At 39.3% G+C, this 15,847-nt stretch overlaps 1 protein-coding gene across 1 annotated transcript in view; it reads right to left on the reverse strand.

Moving 5' to 3' along the window:
* LOC102416882 (nesprin-1) overlaps positions 1-15,847 on the reverse strand; it is a gene marked incomplete at its 3' end in the record, with an annotated part of 177,120 nt that overhangs the window by 27,768 nt on the left and 133,505 nt on the right. The window contains exons 29-38 of the mRNA XM_023758190.1: positions 15,169-15,339; positions 14,195-14,335; positions 11,413-11,573; positions 9,294-9,444; positions 6,056-6,283; positions 5,564-5,662; positions 3,268-3,455; positions 2,639-2,762; positions 1,643-1,809; positions 5-137 (exon numbers count right to left, since the gene is read on the reverse strand). Of these exons, the coding sequence (XP_023613958.1) occupies positions 5-137; positions 1,643-1,809; positions 2,639-2,762; positions 3,268-3,455; positions 5,564-5,662; positions 6,056-6,283; positions 9,294-9,444; positions 11,413-11,573; positions 14,195-14,335; positions 15,169-15,339 (1,563 nt within the window). The remainder of the gene's footprint in view (positions 1-4; positions 138-1,642; positions 1,810-2,638; positions 2,763-3,267; positions 3,456-5,563; positions 5,663-6,055; positions 6,284-9,293; positions 9,445-11,412; positions 11,574-14,194; positions 14,336-15,168; positions 15,340-15,847) is intronic.

Here is a 15,847-nt window from a genome sequence, read left to right on the forward strand (position 1 = left end):
CTGCCTGATGGTCCATTAAGCTGATCTCAGACGTGGCTTGTAATTCACCGAGAAACTGCTTAATCCAGACGGAGAAGGAAAGCAGCAATTCATCAAACTGCTGGTGCTCAGCGACCACAGACTGCAGGAAGTGAAGCCTAGGCAGAGGGCGGTGCGGAAGGTGAAGTGTCTTAGGGGTGCGTATATCTTGGCCAATACATGCTTTTGAGTTTTTCAGGTTTATACCCAGGAGAGGGATTGCTGGGTCGTACGGTAACTCTATTCTCTTATTGATCAATGTCACCCCAATAAAGTTAAAATCAATCAAGCAATCAATAAATCAATAAATAATAAAAGTTTAATGTCCCGCAGTGGAACGGAAGAGTTGGTATGTTTTTGGAATCAGCTTAATCACTGGCAAAACTAATGTGGTCCAACAGGGACAAACCAGAACTCTTAATGCTTTCTACTTCTCCAACCCTCTTATAATTTGCTGTGTCTCAGTTACTGTTGGTGCTGCCCACCCAGATGGTCCTCCATTTCTTCACCACCACACCTGCTCCGTGCATGTCTGGGCACCCATCATAGCATGCTGGGCTCTCCTCTCCACCTTCACGCCCTGGTCTGCATCGCCTCATCTCTGGCCTGGCCTCCAACAGCCTCCTAAGCTGGCCTCCTTCCTGCCACCACCGTGGCCTCACTATAATCCACTCTCTAGAGAGCAGCCAGGAACGATTTCCCTGTCATCAGAACACCCTCTGCCAAGCCTGAACCCGGTCACTTTCCTGGGTACACAGGAAGGCGAAACGCCACGGCTCCTTATTGTGGTCTATGAGGGGTCCCTCATCATCGACGTCTCTGACCTCATCTGATCCAGGGCCGCCCACACCGCCACTGCCGTCCACTTCCCCAACATCCCAGCTCATTGCTGCCTTAGGGCCCTTGCCCTTTCTGCCCCCTCTGCCCCTGTGATTTGCCCACGAAGCACCATGAGTCTGCCTCCTGCACAGCATTCAGATCTGCATTAGACATCATGTACCTGTGGGGGGCTGTGCCGGACCTACAGTCCCCGCCATGTTACCCTGTGTTGTTGTCTTCACATTATTTACCAACTGAAACAGCGTCATTCACTCATTTGTTTAATTATATATTGATCCTCCCCTCAGCCAGAGACAGGACTCTGCCTGCCTTGCTTACTACTATATCCCCAGGACCTAGAAAGGGGTGTGGGATATGGTCAGGGATCAACCATTTCCCTGGTGCAATAAATGAACCAGGTTGACTAATAATAGGTGAGTGGATGCCTTTGCTTAGACATATCATGAGAAACAAAATTTTAATTACCATTTTTCTCCTGTACACAAATAGCTTAAACAATAAGTAATACAAACATGAGCAAACCTACTCTCTTTACTATAATTCAACTAGTTTGATCATTTGCCCTGATTATGAAACTAAAATTTTGAATTGAGGTTCATCAGAAATGTCAATATTTGAGTGCTTTGATTTTTAAAACGGCAAGTACAGTGGCTTTCTACCCTCCTATAATTATCCTGTGAATAGTTGGGTTAAATAAAAGTAAACACAACTATGTTTTCTTAGTTTATAGACTCACCATTTTTAAAAAAATGCACACTATTAGAATGTTTTATAAAACCCTAACCTTTTGCTAAGTATCTGTGGCAAAACTCTCCATCTCTCATCCAACTGCTCCAAATGTAGTTTCATCATTTTCACATCATCTTTGGAGGCCACTGAGAACAGTGATTCCTTCAGTTGCACAAGGTTGCTGTAGTTGGAGGCCTGGCATACAACTTCACTTTGCAGTGCCTGCCGAACACAGAATATGTTACAGATCTCTGATTGACAAGGAAGGACCACATGACACAGGAGGTTGTTATCCAAAGGCTCTGCATTCATGCAAAATGGAGGCTAAACTATGGGGACTAAACTATAGAAAGTTTTATTCCTTAATTGAGAAAGGAACCCATTTCATCTCTAAACAAACATTTAAAAGGCTACTGAAACTTGAATTTGTTTTCCAGGGTCTGAGTTACATTGTTAGGCACATTTAGATGCTGTAGAATTTCTTTCAGGATGAAGAAACTGAGCAAGGAAAGAGAATCAAAGGAGAACGGTTGCTGAAGAGAAAATGCATGCCTAACAATAACAGAGATGCGATTCTAGGTAACAGGGATGTGGGCTCCCTCTGTTTAGAGACAATATTGGGCCAAATTGGGGAGCTTAAGTGCTCTTCATTTTACTTTCATGCAGCCAAACCGTTTGTTTTTTATATTTCATCGGGCAATAAATCTCTTAGGTCTGTGAGGGATGCATAAAGTTGTAGTTCCCACCTAATAAGAGATAAACACGCACATAGATAGCTAACAACATAGCATGGTATTAACGGGGATGATAGATATAGCTGGCACATGGTAGGTGCTTGTCAAAATGCTTTATCCTCCTCTCTATAGTAACATCATCAAATCGGCCATCGCCAAGTTCACCAACACTTTGTCTTTCAGGTGTGGGTGGTTCCTTGTGGGATCACAAAACCAAAGAAAGAAGTGAAGTTGGCTGGAGGGCTTGCGTTTGCTCCCGTTTTACAATGCAGCCACCACAAAGAGCGTGTGTTTCCCCCACACTTCCTGGAGCTTGCCTGTGTCAATTGAAGTTCGCTCTCCACTTTGACCCTGTCTGCAGTGACGTCCACTTCCGGGGAGCCGGCTATGGCTTCGCAGCGCTCCAGCCAGGTCAGAAAGGTCGACAGCTCTTTCTCCAGCCTAAAGAGAGCAGAGACAGGAAGCAAATGCATCCAAAATTATCATATTAGAAAGCGAGGCCTTTCTGCAGTTGGAGGGTATATGTCTATATCTGTGTAATATGGAAAGATACATGTACATCCTGTCCACTCCCATGTTAAAAACATGACTTGACATGTTTTACATCTGGGATGATTACTGCCCATCACTTAGAGAACAGTTGGCCCAGAATTTCCTATTTAAGTACGTCTATGGCCCAGAGAATGTCGCTCAGTGGTTGAGCGTCGTCCCATGCACCAAGAGGTTGCTGCTATGATTCCCCTTCAGAGCACATGCCTGAGTTGCAGGCTCAATCCCCAGTAAGGGGAATGCAAGAGGCAGCTGATGGATGATTCTCTCTCATCGTTGATGTTTCTATCTCTCTCCCTCTCCTTTCCTCCCACTCTAAAATGAATATAAACATATTATTTTTATAAAGAGTGGCTATTGAAACCCAGGTGGCAACCGGAGAAGGAAGGCTGCTCACCGCTGCCAGTGGGCCAGCAGGTTCTCCAGCGCCATCTGTCTCTCCTTCGCCCGACTCAGCAGCCCCTGGTATCTCTGCTGCAGGGCCGCGGCCTCCTGGACAGAGCAACCTCTGCTCACGACCTTCTGGGCACCAGCAGAGAGAGCAGCCAAGGCACTGCTCAGGGACTCCAGGGCCTGGCAGAGATCCTGGGGAGGGGACAGGAGGAGGGCAATGAAAACAGACAGAAACAAGGCCACCATTTTCCTCTGAGACCCATTCCCACCAAAACTGTCCCCTCAGTCTAACACACAACAATGGCACTGAAAATTGTCTGACCATGATGTCCAGTGACACAGAGTGAGAGTGAGGAGAGAGTTATTTCATGAATGCAGGAATGAAAATGAAAACAGAGAGACTACTGCCCCAATAAAACTATGCTGCTGTATATCTGAATAATGTCTACTTTTCCTTAACAAGTTAGATAATTTGTGAAAATTATTATTCATTTTATGTGAAATTTATTTAAAAACTCTATTCTAAATTTTCAAGAGTTATATGTAACATGCAGTAATTTCTATAAAAATATATTGGAAGAGTACAGCTGACATAGCTGTTATCTTTTATGCATATAGTTATCTATAATAAAAGTGTAATATGCTAATTAGACCAGACAACCAATGACCTTCTGGATATCATTCCGGACATCCTTCTGGATGAATCCACAGCAGAGGAGGTTAGGGGTGATCGGGCAGGCAGGCGAGCAGTTAGGGGCGATCAGGCAAGCAGACAAGCAATTAGGGGTCAACAGGCAGGCAGGCAGAGTGGTTAGGGGCAATCAGGCAGGCAGGCAGAGGCGGTTAGGGGCAATCAGGCAGGCAGGCAAGCAGTTAGGGGCATCAGGCAGGCATGCAGAGTGGTTAGGGGTGATCAGACAGGCAGGCAGAGGCAGTTAGAGGTGATTAGGCAGGCAGGCAGGCAGGCCAGCGGTTAGGATCAAGTGGTCCCGGATTGCGCAGGGATTGGGCCTAAACTGACAGTCGGACATCCCCTGATGGTCCCGGATTGTGAGAGGGTGTAGGCCAGGCTGAGAGACACCACCCCCCCATGCACGAATTTCGTGCACTGGGCCTAGTTATGATAATAACCATAAGTAGCCTCAGAATGTGGCAGGTACTGTGCTATGTACATTACACACACCAACTCATTTACTCTCCATCAGACCCTTAAGAGTTATGTTCTTTCACTAGTCCCATTTTACAAATCAGAAAATCAAGACAGGGAAAAATAACTGGCTTCAGAAATCTAAATATTAAGAAAAATAGAATATTATCTTCTCTGGTAATAGTCTTAGTTGTCTATTAAAATAATTCCATGAAATTCAATTAACTTAATTTTCCTCATTTTGGGGGTACTTTTTAAAAAATGACATCAGTAACACAAAAACACATTCTTATTTTAACAATTCCAATGATGTCAGTTCCTCTCCTCTTTCCAGATGTGCCTTTGCCAGTTGTCTGCTTTCTGTCCCTAAAGCCCTTTCCTGCATGTCTGTATGTGTGTGTACACATGCACATGTAACAGGGATAACATTTTTGTTTATTAATTAACAGATGTTTTGTTTTCCTTTTTCTTTCTGCCTGATGCTCCTCCTTTGCTCCTTCCCCTGAATTCTGACAGAAGTATCTGCTATTCCTTCACAAAACATCTCACAACGGTCACCAGTTCAGGGACCAGACCAAACAAGCTAGTCACTGCGAAAAGGTGAGTGGGGACATAGCCTTTGCACATTTGAGTCTAGCGGGTTAAAATCTGAAATCTGCTCTGCACATGTATATTTTTCTGCACACTTAATTTTTATAATGCTGGTAAGAGGTAGCGGGATTTATTAAAGCTATGATATGAAAAAGTTACGTGTTCTAATTAAGAGAGAGGAAGACTTTTTTTCTGGAACAAAGTAGGTATTTTTAAAATTTAATTTTTTCCATCATCTCTTATCCCCTCCCTGTCCTCCACCACCTGCACCCATCCTCCTCCACCCCGCAATCACCACACTGTTGCCCATGTCCATGGAGAGAGAGAAATATATTTTAAATGGATACTTCTTTAACATACATTTTAATGAAAACTCACTTGCATGCTTATATTTCTTGTGTCATATGAAGTAAATATGCTGGATCTATATCATTCCTCATATAACATAAACATTTAAAAAATTTTAACTCTCATAAAAATGTTTACTATGTTTCCTTTTCAAGCAGGATTTATCAAGTTTCCGAGTTGATAAATAAGCAGAAATGTTGAAGCATACTCTTACCATATGTTCTTGGAGAGCTTTGTATGTTTCTGTAGCTGAAGAACATGTTTTAATTGGATCAGCAAGTTTATCTTCAAATTCAGACACAGACTGCTGGGCCTAAAACATTGATGAAATATCAAAATAATGGTGGGAAAAACATACATTAAGACGAGAAAGGTTATTGGGGAAGCAGCATGCCTATCATTTTTGGATAACTTTCAATGTGTTGATAAAATACGTTTAAAAAAATCTAAAATTAATGTGTCCTATTATTTCAAAGAAATATAAATAAGTCTTAATGCCTATCTGAACACAATGTATAATGACATTTTTTATTCCCTCAAAAATGTGCCATAAAAATAGTTATAAACTTAAGCATCATGGACAACTTGGTAAATAATTGGCAAATTGTGTTCTTTCCTTATTCCACTATTTCTGGACTTTTTACTGCATTGCCCTATAAATGCAGTGTGAAACAGGTCACTGTGGCATGCATGGGCCAATTCTTACCTTTCTAAGATTCTCTTCAAACTTTTGCTGCTGAGAGACCTGTCCCAGGATTGTTCCTTCCAGACCCTGTGCGTGCTCTCGAAGTTCTTCCCAGTATCTTCTTAGTTGTGTCAACTTGGCCTTGATGCGGGCTGATTCTCCAGTGGTAATAAACTGGGCAAAAGACTGCGCTTCTTCTTCCAGCCCTGTGATGCTGCCGATCTTACTTTCTATTTCCTGAATCGTGACCTAGTATTCAAAACGAGAAAAATGACAACGCAGGCTGAGCAAGCTTGCCTTCCTGAAATGATACAAATATTGCAGAGAGGAAACGGACATTTCAATGTATTGGGGTGGTCAGAGAGCAGCTATGAACAAACCCCATGTGTTTGCTGACCTCATTTTTGGAGGATAGATATGCAGATTATGTCTGAAATATACATGGGTGGTTGTGCTTGCTGGATGGAGAATGAAAAGAAATAGCTACTCCTGCCTGGAGTGATGTAAGCAGGGAGATGTCCCTGGAACTCTGAAGGTAGTTGGAATTCCCTGCTTACCCTATGAATCAAGGATTTTAACCAACTGATCAGAGAAGGAGTGTGCTCCAATCACTCACAGGAATGCTAATATTAACATTCGCTTAAATTTCCTAAAATGTAGTTGAGTATTTCAAATTTGACCAAACTACAAGCTTATCTGATTCCACTCCAACCTAAACCCAGTCTTTTCACATGTATCATCTATCCTTTATGCCAGTATATTCCAAGTCTGGAATCATTAAGATCACTTGGCCCCCATCCTCAGGGACTCGGACTCAGTTGGTCTAATGTGGAGCCAAGTCTTTGCAATTCTAACAATTCCTCAGGTGACGCCTCTACTGCTGGCCCTGGGCCCCCTCTCTATTGCCACTGCTTTACTCACTAGCTGTGGGCTCTACAGCAAAGCACCTACTTGCTACAATTTCAGTTGTGGGCATTTTATGTATTAGCCAACACCCGGAAAGTGCTGAAAGCCACCAAGGATGTGTGTGCATATGTGACCAGAAGTGTCTATCAGTCTCTCAAAAACATAGAGGCTTATTTATATAGAAGAAAATGAAAATTATTTCTCTGAGGAAAAGAGCCAAATCGTTCAATCAAAATAAAGCAAAAAAAAAAAAATCCAGACAATCTGTTTCAAATCATTTAAATGAAAAATACTGTTACCCTAGAAAAAGATAATGTGACTTAAGCTTAAATGAGAAAACATAGAGATAATTTCTGTCTAGATAAGGCAAATCAGAAATAGCTAGTGTGAGTATATGACTTATTTTACTTCCCATATGCATGGCTGCAATAGCATACTTGATAGGTATTTGTTGTTTGAGCATAAATACAATTCCTCCTTTGTTTTACTGTTTATAAATGATATTTTTTTAGAAAAATTACTCATAGATTTAACAAACATATATTGAGTGTTTCCTAGGTGTCAATAATTGTTGTAGGTGCTTGCAACACCTCAATGAAACAGTTTTAGTTGTAATTTCTTAGTGTAATACTTGTCATCAGCAAACTATATAATCCAGAATGAGAAGATAGAAGATGAACCCAGTATATGTTCTTATCACCTGTAAATTATCAATTAGGAATAAGAAATCAGTTCATTTGGAATAGCATGTAATGAAGACCAAAAGTGGGCTTGCAGATAAATATCTTCATACCTATGCAATGTTATGAATTAGTTTTATCCTGAGGTTGTTTTCAATGGAAAACATGACAAATACGGCCATATTTTTACTATTTCCTATCATTTAATTCTATGTGGAAATAGAACATGAACCTATTAGCCCAGATTCCACACTAAAGTGCATTTCACTCTATCTTTGATTATTTCTAGCAAATGATTTTCTTGCTCTTCATATTCATACAATACATTTTTAAATAGTTTCCAAAATGCCACATTGGAATATTAAAATGTATTTCTAGGCTGATGGCATGAAAATCCACAATTGAAAGTTTATATATTTAAAAATAAAATATGCAATTGTTTTGTTTTCTAAAGAGTAACAATGTAATGATGTTTGGTAAAGTTATATATTTCTGAAGTCCAGAAATTAAGGTTAAATAATAGTGAAAAGAGTGAATAGAAAGCATAAGCAAATTAGAACGTGTATGTTAAAATTTCAGAAAGAACAATTTTGAGACAAAACTAAGTGTGTTATTCTTTGTTTTCTCAGAATTTAGCAAAAATGATTAAATGACAACTTTGCAAAAATAGTTTTAAAGAGTAAACATATTCCATGAATATTCCTAATGGCTTAACATCTGTTTTTCCTACTATACCACCCAACAGATAAGCATACTTGTACATACCAGGCTGCACGTAGCCTCGGTTGCATAAGACGTGTGATAAACCAGGATGATCTGCACAGCATGTAAGCCAAGCTAAGCGAGATCGCACCCTCCCACCATGCACATGGCGATGACTTGCTCTGAGTCATAATGTGAAATGTTCCCTCACCTTGGTATTTATTTCACTATATTTAATTGAATGAAATGTCAGAGGGCTTCCCCTTTCCAATAAAATAGGCTGAAATAGAAAAAGAAGTGGCTGAATTTTAAAAATGTGATGTGTAAAAATTGCATATAAAAAAGGAGAAACGGACCCTCGAATTCATTACATTCAGCCCATCTTTTTCTTAAACTATTTGAATGGAGTGAACAATGATGGTTATTTTAGAGTTGGGGAGCTCAGATATCACAGAGTCTAGTCCATGCTCTGAAAGTCATCATAAATGAAAGAATCGGAGCGATGGGTATGATTGCTTCGCGTAAAGAAAATAATTTCTCCTCCTTGTGGTCTGTGAGGGTAAATATTACTAACTCTTGAACTAGACATTTGGGATAATTCTGTAAGCACAGTTGTAGATGATGAATACAGTTCATGTTGTATAAATGAATCAACAGAGTACTTCAATGGAGTTAATTCAAAATCAAGGAAAAGAATAATGTAACCATAAAATCATTTTAATGGTATTGCACACAATATTAGCTTTGGATGCTTAAGTCAGACAATATTAACACATAGTTCCATCTATATACGGTTGCCCGGTATCAATCAAGACCTCTTAGCTCAGCAATCTGTGTGAATTTAATTTTAATAGAGTCACATAGCAATGAAAGATTTGTCCTGGGCCAAAGAGCATTGGATGAAATGCAAGAAAGGAGCTTTTAAAAGCTAGACATGGATTATAAATGCAACGAACGTGTGAGCAGGTCACCTTAATCTGGTTGGTTTGCATGTCCATGGCAGATGGCGAGGTTTCCAAGGTATTGAGTTCTTTTTCTTTCTCAGTTATCCAGACGGACAGGGTCTCAAAATTATTGCCAAAATGTTCCCACTTGGTTTTCACCATTTCCATGGTTTTAATACTAAAATTAACCAAATTAAGTAAATCAAATGCAGTATTTTAATAAAGAACAGCAATACATTTTCCCTTAAATTGCTATGTAAAAAGATAAGTTATTTGTGACCATATCAAAGTTGAAACTACGAGGACAGGGAAAACCTGCACATTTGGTCCGACTAGTTGTCAGTTGTCGTCTTCCTATCTCCTCTGAGAATGAGCGTTTAACGAAATAGCTTCTGCACCATGCTATGAATAGAACTGTGCTTCGAACAAAATATTTCGGGGTGCAAGGGGGATTGAATACAGGTATCGTCTAGTTAAACGGCACAATAAGTATCTGCCAGAACTTATTTAAATAAACTGCCCGCGTACATAGTGCACACAGTTTGCAGCTGTCTACTTTTGTGGGCACGGTCCTCCTGGGAGAGGGACCACAGTGATGCTTGATACTCCAGGATCCTTACAAAAGGCATCTTTACGAATCAAGATGGAGCTTGTAACTTGAATTCCATGTTGACAGGCAGGAACTGCTCTATCATTGGAGCTAAGTCTTCAATCTATAGTCTATAATAACGTCAGCTATTCTCAGGTGTCTCTACAGTCTTGATTCCAAAATACTTTTATAAATCCTTGTACACGAGCACCCTAAATGCTTTTAGACAACTGGGGCTTTATTTGTAATAAATCTAATGAACACAAATTTAGCTGTAGATTTCCAGTTTGTATTAGCTATGCATGTGTATCCATGTGATTATGGCTTTCAGTTTAGAAAAAGAGTAAGAAACTTATAGTCTATCATTGCACTGGTAAGTCCCTTTGTTAAAAAAAAAAAAGTGAAAGAATTTTCCTGTTTACCGAAAGGCACTTGAAGACATCAAGAAAAAAAATACAATGGCATCATTGATTGTCCAATTAAATAATATTGCAGTCTCAAATATGTACCCTGTATGTGCCTAATGTTCTTATCAGTACAGGAAATGCAAGCTACGTTATATTGCACATTTCTAAATAAAGATGGATTCAAACGGACATTCCTCATAAAAGTAGATTCCTTCCTAATACACTTCAAGTTTTACTTTTTCCATACCTTGATGAATAGTATTTAATATTTAACATTTTCAAAGTTTAAAGTCATGATAATTTCCTCTAAATATATTATTTAACAACCTTTAAAGTTTAGGCAATGTACAATCTTAATGTCAAAGTGTTAAGAGTATAAAAACAAATTTTACATTTAAAAATCCATCTTAGAAATTATGTCCTATACCTTAAGGATGTGTCAGTGATTTGCCACTAAATAACTTTGAAAATAGGAATGTTCAGCCATATTGTTTTGAGGAACATTGGCCATATTCTCATGTCTATTCCCTCCCAGGTTTTTGTGTGTACATTTTGTACATAACAGGATACCATAGGCCAAACGATTCTTTCTTTCCTTTTGTAAGGTGAATATATATTAAATATTTAAATATAAAGTAGACTTTTAAAATTAATTTTTGGAAATAGAATATCAATCAGTGGATTTTGAATACTGAGGCACTGATGACAAGCTCTGTGAGCTTGGAGATGAAGACATTTGGACTATGTCTTATGTATTTCAGCCCAGAACCTACACAACCAAAATATCTCCTCTTCCCTCTAACTGGTGACAGCAGCATAATACAGTAAACATTTATTTTCAATATCAGTTCCTTTTTGAGATTCTCTCTCCAATGTATAAAGGCCACCGACTTTAACAGGTATGGCTTTTTCACAAACAGAACCCGTTTCCAAAGCAAAGACCACATCCCTGATATGTTTCTGCTCTGTTAGAGATGCTGGCTTCTGTGTTGGTGGTACTGTCTTTTGAATTGTGAGTTGCTTCCTCAAAACATGCTGAACTACACAGACACTTCAAGGTTTATAAAGAATGTGAGGAATACAATATACAGGAAAGAGTGTATGGAATGTTATCTCAGAGACGAAAGTTTAGGGCGTGTCAAGCACATACTCTTCTTCGAGTGTGTCTTCTAACTTTTTGACTTGTTCTTTGATTGATTTGGCCTGCTGTTGGAGCAGCTGCTTATTCTTGGGCCCAAGGGGTATCTCTGAAGCTTCCTTCACAAGGCTCTCAGCCTGGACTGCAATACCTTCTGTCCGCTTAGAAAACTCCTAGAAAAATATATTAGATATATTAGAACTGTTAGGAAGGCGACTTCCTTTAAACTCTGCCCTTAAATAAACTGCATATATGTACTGCAGAGTCTCCCCCAGGTTCGATGGATGGGTAGTTCACACATGCATGTGTATTAGCATATTATATGCTGAGCCATAAAACAGATGTATTTTCATCGTGGCCAGAATAGACTTTGCTATTTTCATTTTATATACACAACCATACGCACACACACACACACACACACACACATATATATACATATACCTTCACAGTAATCCAACAATTCTCACAAAAATGTTTTTTCACTGTTTCCTGGTTTGGGTTTATTGTTTAGAACTCTGAGCTGCATTATAATAATTGACTTATTCACAAATATGTTAGCTTATCACAGGACATTTCAGAATAATCAGGACAATCAATAGTGATTGATTTTTTCAATCATAGAGATAATAAATGTCCAGGGCAATAAATATAAATATTTGTTTATTTAATTGACAACTATCTGAGTCAATACAGAGTACCACTAGTATCTATCTATATAAAAGCTAATATGCATTGTATCCCCTGGGGAGTTTGACATAAAAGCTAATATGCAAAGTATCCCCTGGGGAGTTTGACCGAGAATTTGATTGCTCACTATGATGTGCACGGCAGCTGGAAGGCCTCAATCAGCCCTGATTGCTGGCCAGGCCTAGGGACCCTACCCAGCCCTGATTGTTGGCCAGGCCTAGGGACCCTACCCATGCACAAATTTTGTGCACTGGGCCTCTAGTTTACTATAAAGAAGCATTTTGTTAACTAGTTCTCTGAAAAGAGATATAATCTAATGTTAACGGTGTTGAACTTATTTTCTATACATCCACATACCACATGGTGGAAAGAAGAGAAGTTTTACAACTGTCATACATGGACCAGAATCTTGGCTTTGATCATTACTAGTTGTTGAACTTTGGTGAATTACTTTCCAGGTTCTGGCTCTTTCGTATGAAATGCCATGATGCTTTTCTGGTAGGTTATTAACTTACCTGGAACTCTGGCAAGTACCTATTATAATTTTTTATGTCCCTCATGTAAAATTGAGGACAAAATAGCTTATAAAATTCACACAATGATTTTCATTCAAAAAATCAAAAATTAATTTAATATATTTGAGGCACTGGTAAATTTTAGTGGTTACCTGAACTACTGACTACTGAATTTAAAAATGTAAACCAAAGGATAATTTTGAGTGAAAAAAATTCATCTCACTTTTTTCATGTAAGAGAATCTCACAGGAGGTTTAAATTTTCATCACAAACAACCATCTACTAAGTAGGTAATGTGGAAACCTAATGTAAAATAATTTTTTAAAGTCAGATTTTCAATAGCCATCTTTTCCCACAGAGCATCTCTCAGAATTATTACATAATGCCATATAAGATAGAGTTACTACATAAATCTACTATAACTTCATGTTTGAAAGATTTAATGTCCTCATAGAAATATCAACATTATTTCAGAGAAGTACCCTGCATTTTAAGAGGATAAAAATGAATAAGTAAAGCTTCCTTATACTAGTAGTAGATATATTTATATCATAAAATACGGTATTTGCTAATGTCACAATTCTGAATTCTAAGCTTATAACCACTCACTGCACTACTGATATATGTGAGCTTAGTTATTGCGGATTCAATTGTGAAGACTGACTTCACAGCATAATCTTTCAGCATCCCATGAATAGAATCAGAAGTAAAAAATAGTATTTTTTCCCCTTAATGTTTCCCAGAACCAAGGAAAAACCATGGAGAAAGTAGAGTTATGTTTGAAATTGTTTATATGCATTTAGTATCAGAGCCTGTTGTGAGAGGTATATGTATGGAGCAAGCACAACACAAAGGAATCCAAAGAACAGAATGGTGTTGATAAAGAGCAAAGAAAACAAAAATAGAATAACATTGTCAGGCTTTATAGCCACATCCTAAGGAGACGACATGTGAGTGGCAGCAGGGTGTAGCAGGAAAGAGAGGACTCTGGCATCAGAAAGGCCTGGAGCTGCAGCCAGGCTCTGTCCTTCACCAGTCATGTGACCTTGAGCCACATAAGTCTCTGAATTTTCTGTAACTCACCAGCAATCCCTTGTTGTGAAGATTAAACATGATATTCCATGAACACCCTCCCACATACTGGCAGAAGAAAGCACTCAAGTTCTTTAGCACAACCACTCCAGGGCTACAACCGGAATGAAGGCCGTATTAACAATATCAAGTGAGCAAAGCAATAGAGAACAATGATTCTAGCTTAGAAGTGCTTGTGCAGCAGCATCTGTAAACAATTAGCCAAGTGTCCCAGTTTCATCATGAAGAATATCACTGCCTTCAGAATTATTTTATTGCATTTATTTGTTAGGAAACTATTTCCCACTTTAATAAAAACTGTCTCTCAGTTCTTGATATTTAAATCTTATTTGTTTTCATTCCTCAGGGAAACTTGACCAGTGTATTGAAGAGTGGATGATCAATAAACAGTAAGTACTGATTAAATGCATAATTATAATGATTAAGAGTAATAGGGAGTGGAAACACAGTTTTTCTTCCGAATGAGTACCAAAGGACTCCATGTCTTACTGATGTACCTTTGTCTGTTCCAGTTCTGAAGACAAACTTTCCAAACTGCTAAAACTCAAGAAGCGCTCGTGGCTGGAACCTGTTTGAAATAGGTATCTGACCACTGTCTCTTTGTTGGTTTCAAATCGCTCCCATTTTCTTAATGTGACCTACATTTGAAAAAACAAACAACATATAATGTTATGAACTATCAGAGTATGTCACAAAATATTGTTCACATTTCTGTTCTTTGTCAGGCTGCCAACTTCTCGTTGACTCTGTTCAAATTTCAAACATTATACTCAATAAAGACAATCCTAATGGCTTCTACAAAGAATTTCCCTTTTGAGTCTTAGTTCATCTACAAAAAGAGTGTGTGTGGACGAGGACTCTGAATTTTCTACCAGCTGTAACGTCCTATGCATCTAAGGATGTTACTTAAAATGTAGATAAAGGACAAAGGAAAAGAAAGTCTCCCAGATTCTAGAAAGAGAGAGAGAGAGAGAGAGAGAGAGAGAGAGAAGGAAGGAGGGAGGGAGGGAAGGAAGGAGGGAGGAAGGGGGGGGAGGAAGGAAGGGGAGAATGGAAGAGAAAAGGAACAGGGGGAGTCTGCAGTGAGCAGGTGGCAAAATTCAAAAACTTTATTTCAGGTAATGTGCCAAGATCACAAGAAAGTATAACCTTGTGGCTGCTGGACTGCAGAAATGAGAAATAATTCCGTGTCAATTTCTAGATCCAGACAAGTGTGAATTAAAATCCTGGCTTTATTGTGGATCACTGCTCTGTGACTTTGAGTCAGGTGCTCAAACTCTTTCCTTTCTAAGCATCCACACTTGCAAAATGTGCTAATTATACCAGCCATCGCATAAGGCCGGTGTGGTGCTTAAATAGGTAAATAGCTAACACAACGTGGGAGCATCAGGGGTGGAAACAAGCAGCTTCTCCCAACAGGAGATGTAACCTGTGACCGGGAGTTGCCCAGCCCTGGACTCTGGGCTCCTACCTGGATGCGGCGCTCTTGCCTCTCCCTGCTGCGCTCCAGGCCGTCCAGGGTGCTCTCCAGCTTCCGCAGCTCCTCCTGCACCGGGCCAGGCAGCCCGCCTTCTCCCTGCCCGGCCTGCGTCATCTGCTGCTGCACATCCCTCTTCTTTGCAGAGATTCTCTTTGTCTTTTGCTGGAAGCATTTGTTCAAGGGTGGACATACATGTTACTCTCTAAGCGTCTAGGCAGGGACATAGCACCCAAACGTTAGGGGAGATACAAAATGGTAGGACCTCACACAGCTTGGACCCAAACTCTATTTAAAGTCAACATGAACAGTGAAAACGGCAGTGAAGACTGTGCATTGCTCAAAGATGGACATTATTGATAAATATTTTGTGTTTTCAATGGTAAACGACATCATTTGGTCTTGGTGTTTTGATTATGTGCAAATTCAGACAACATTTAGCATTCTGTGCAATACTCCAGAAGGAATTTGTTAATGATTCTCCTATTTGCCATGATTCTCCTAAAATAATTATTTTCTGCTTAAACACATGAAGACCTAAGTCCATTTTTAAAAATCATTTATGCTCTAAGAAATGCTAATATTAAGAAATGTAATTCCTACGCATATTCAGAATGATTGATCTGCTGAGAAATCTGGGGAAAGTCATGTTTTAAAATAAACTTTTTATTGA

This window comes from Myotis lucifugus, unplaced genomic scaffold (genome assembly GCF_000147115.1).
Source record: "Myotis lucifugus unplaced genomic scaffold, Myoluc2.0 scaffold_125, whole genome shotgun sequence".
NCBI lineage: Eukaryota > Metazoa > Chordata > Mammalia > Chiroptera > Vespertilionidae > Myotis > Myotis lucifugus.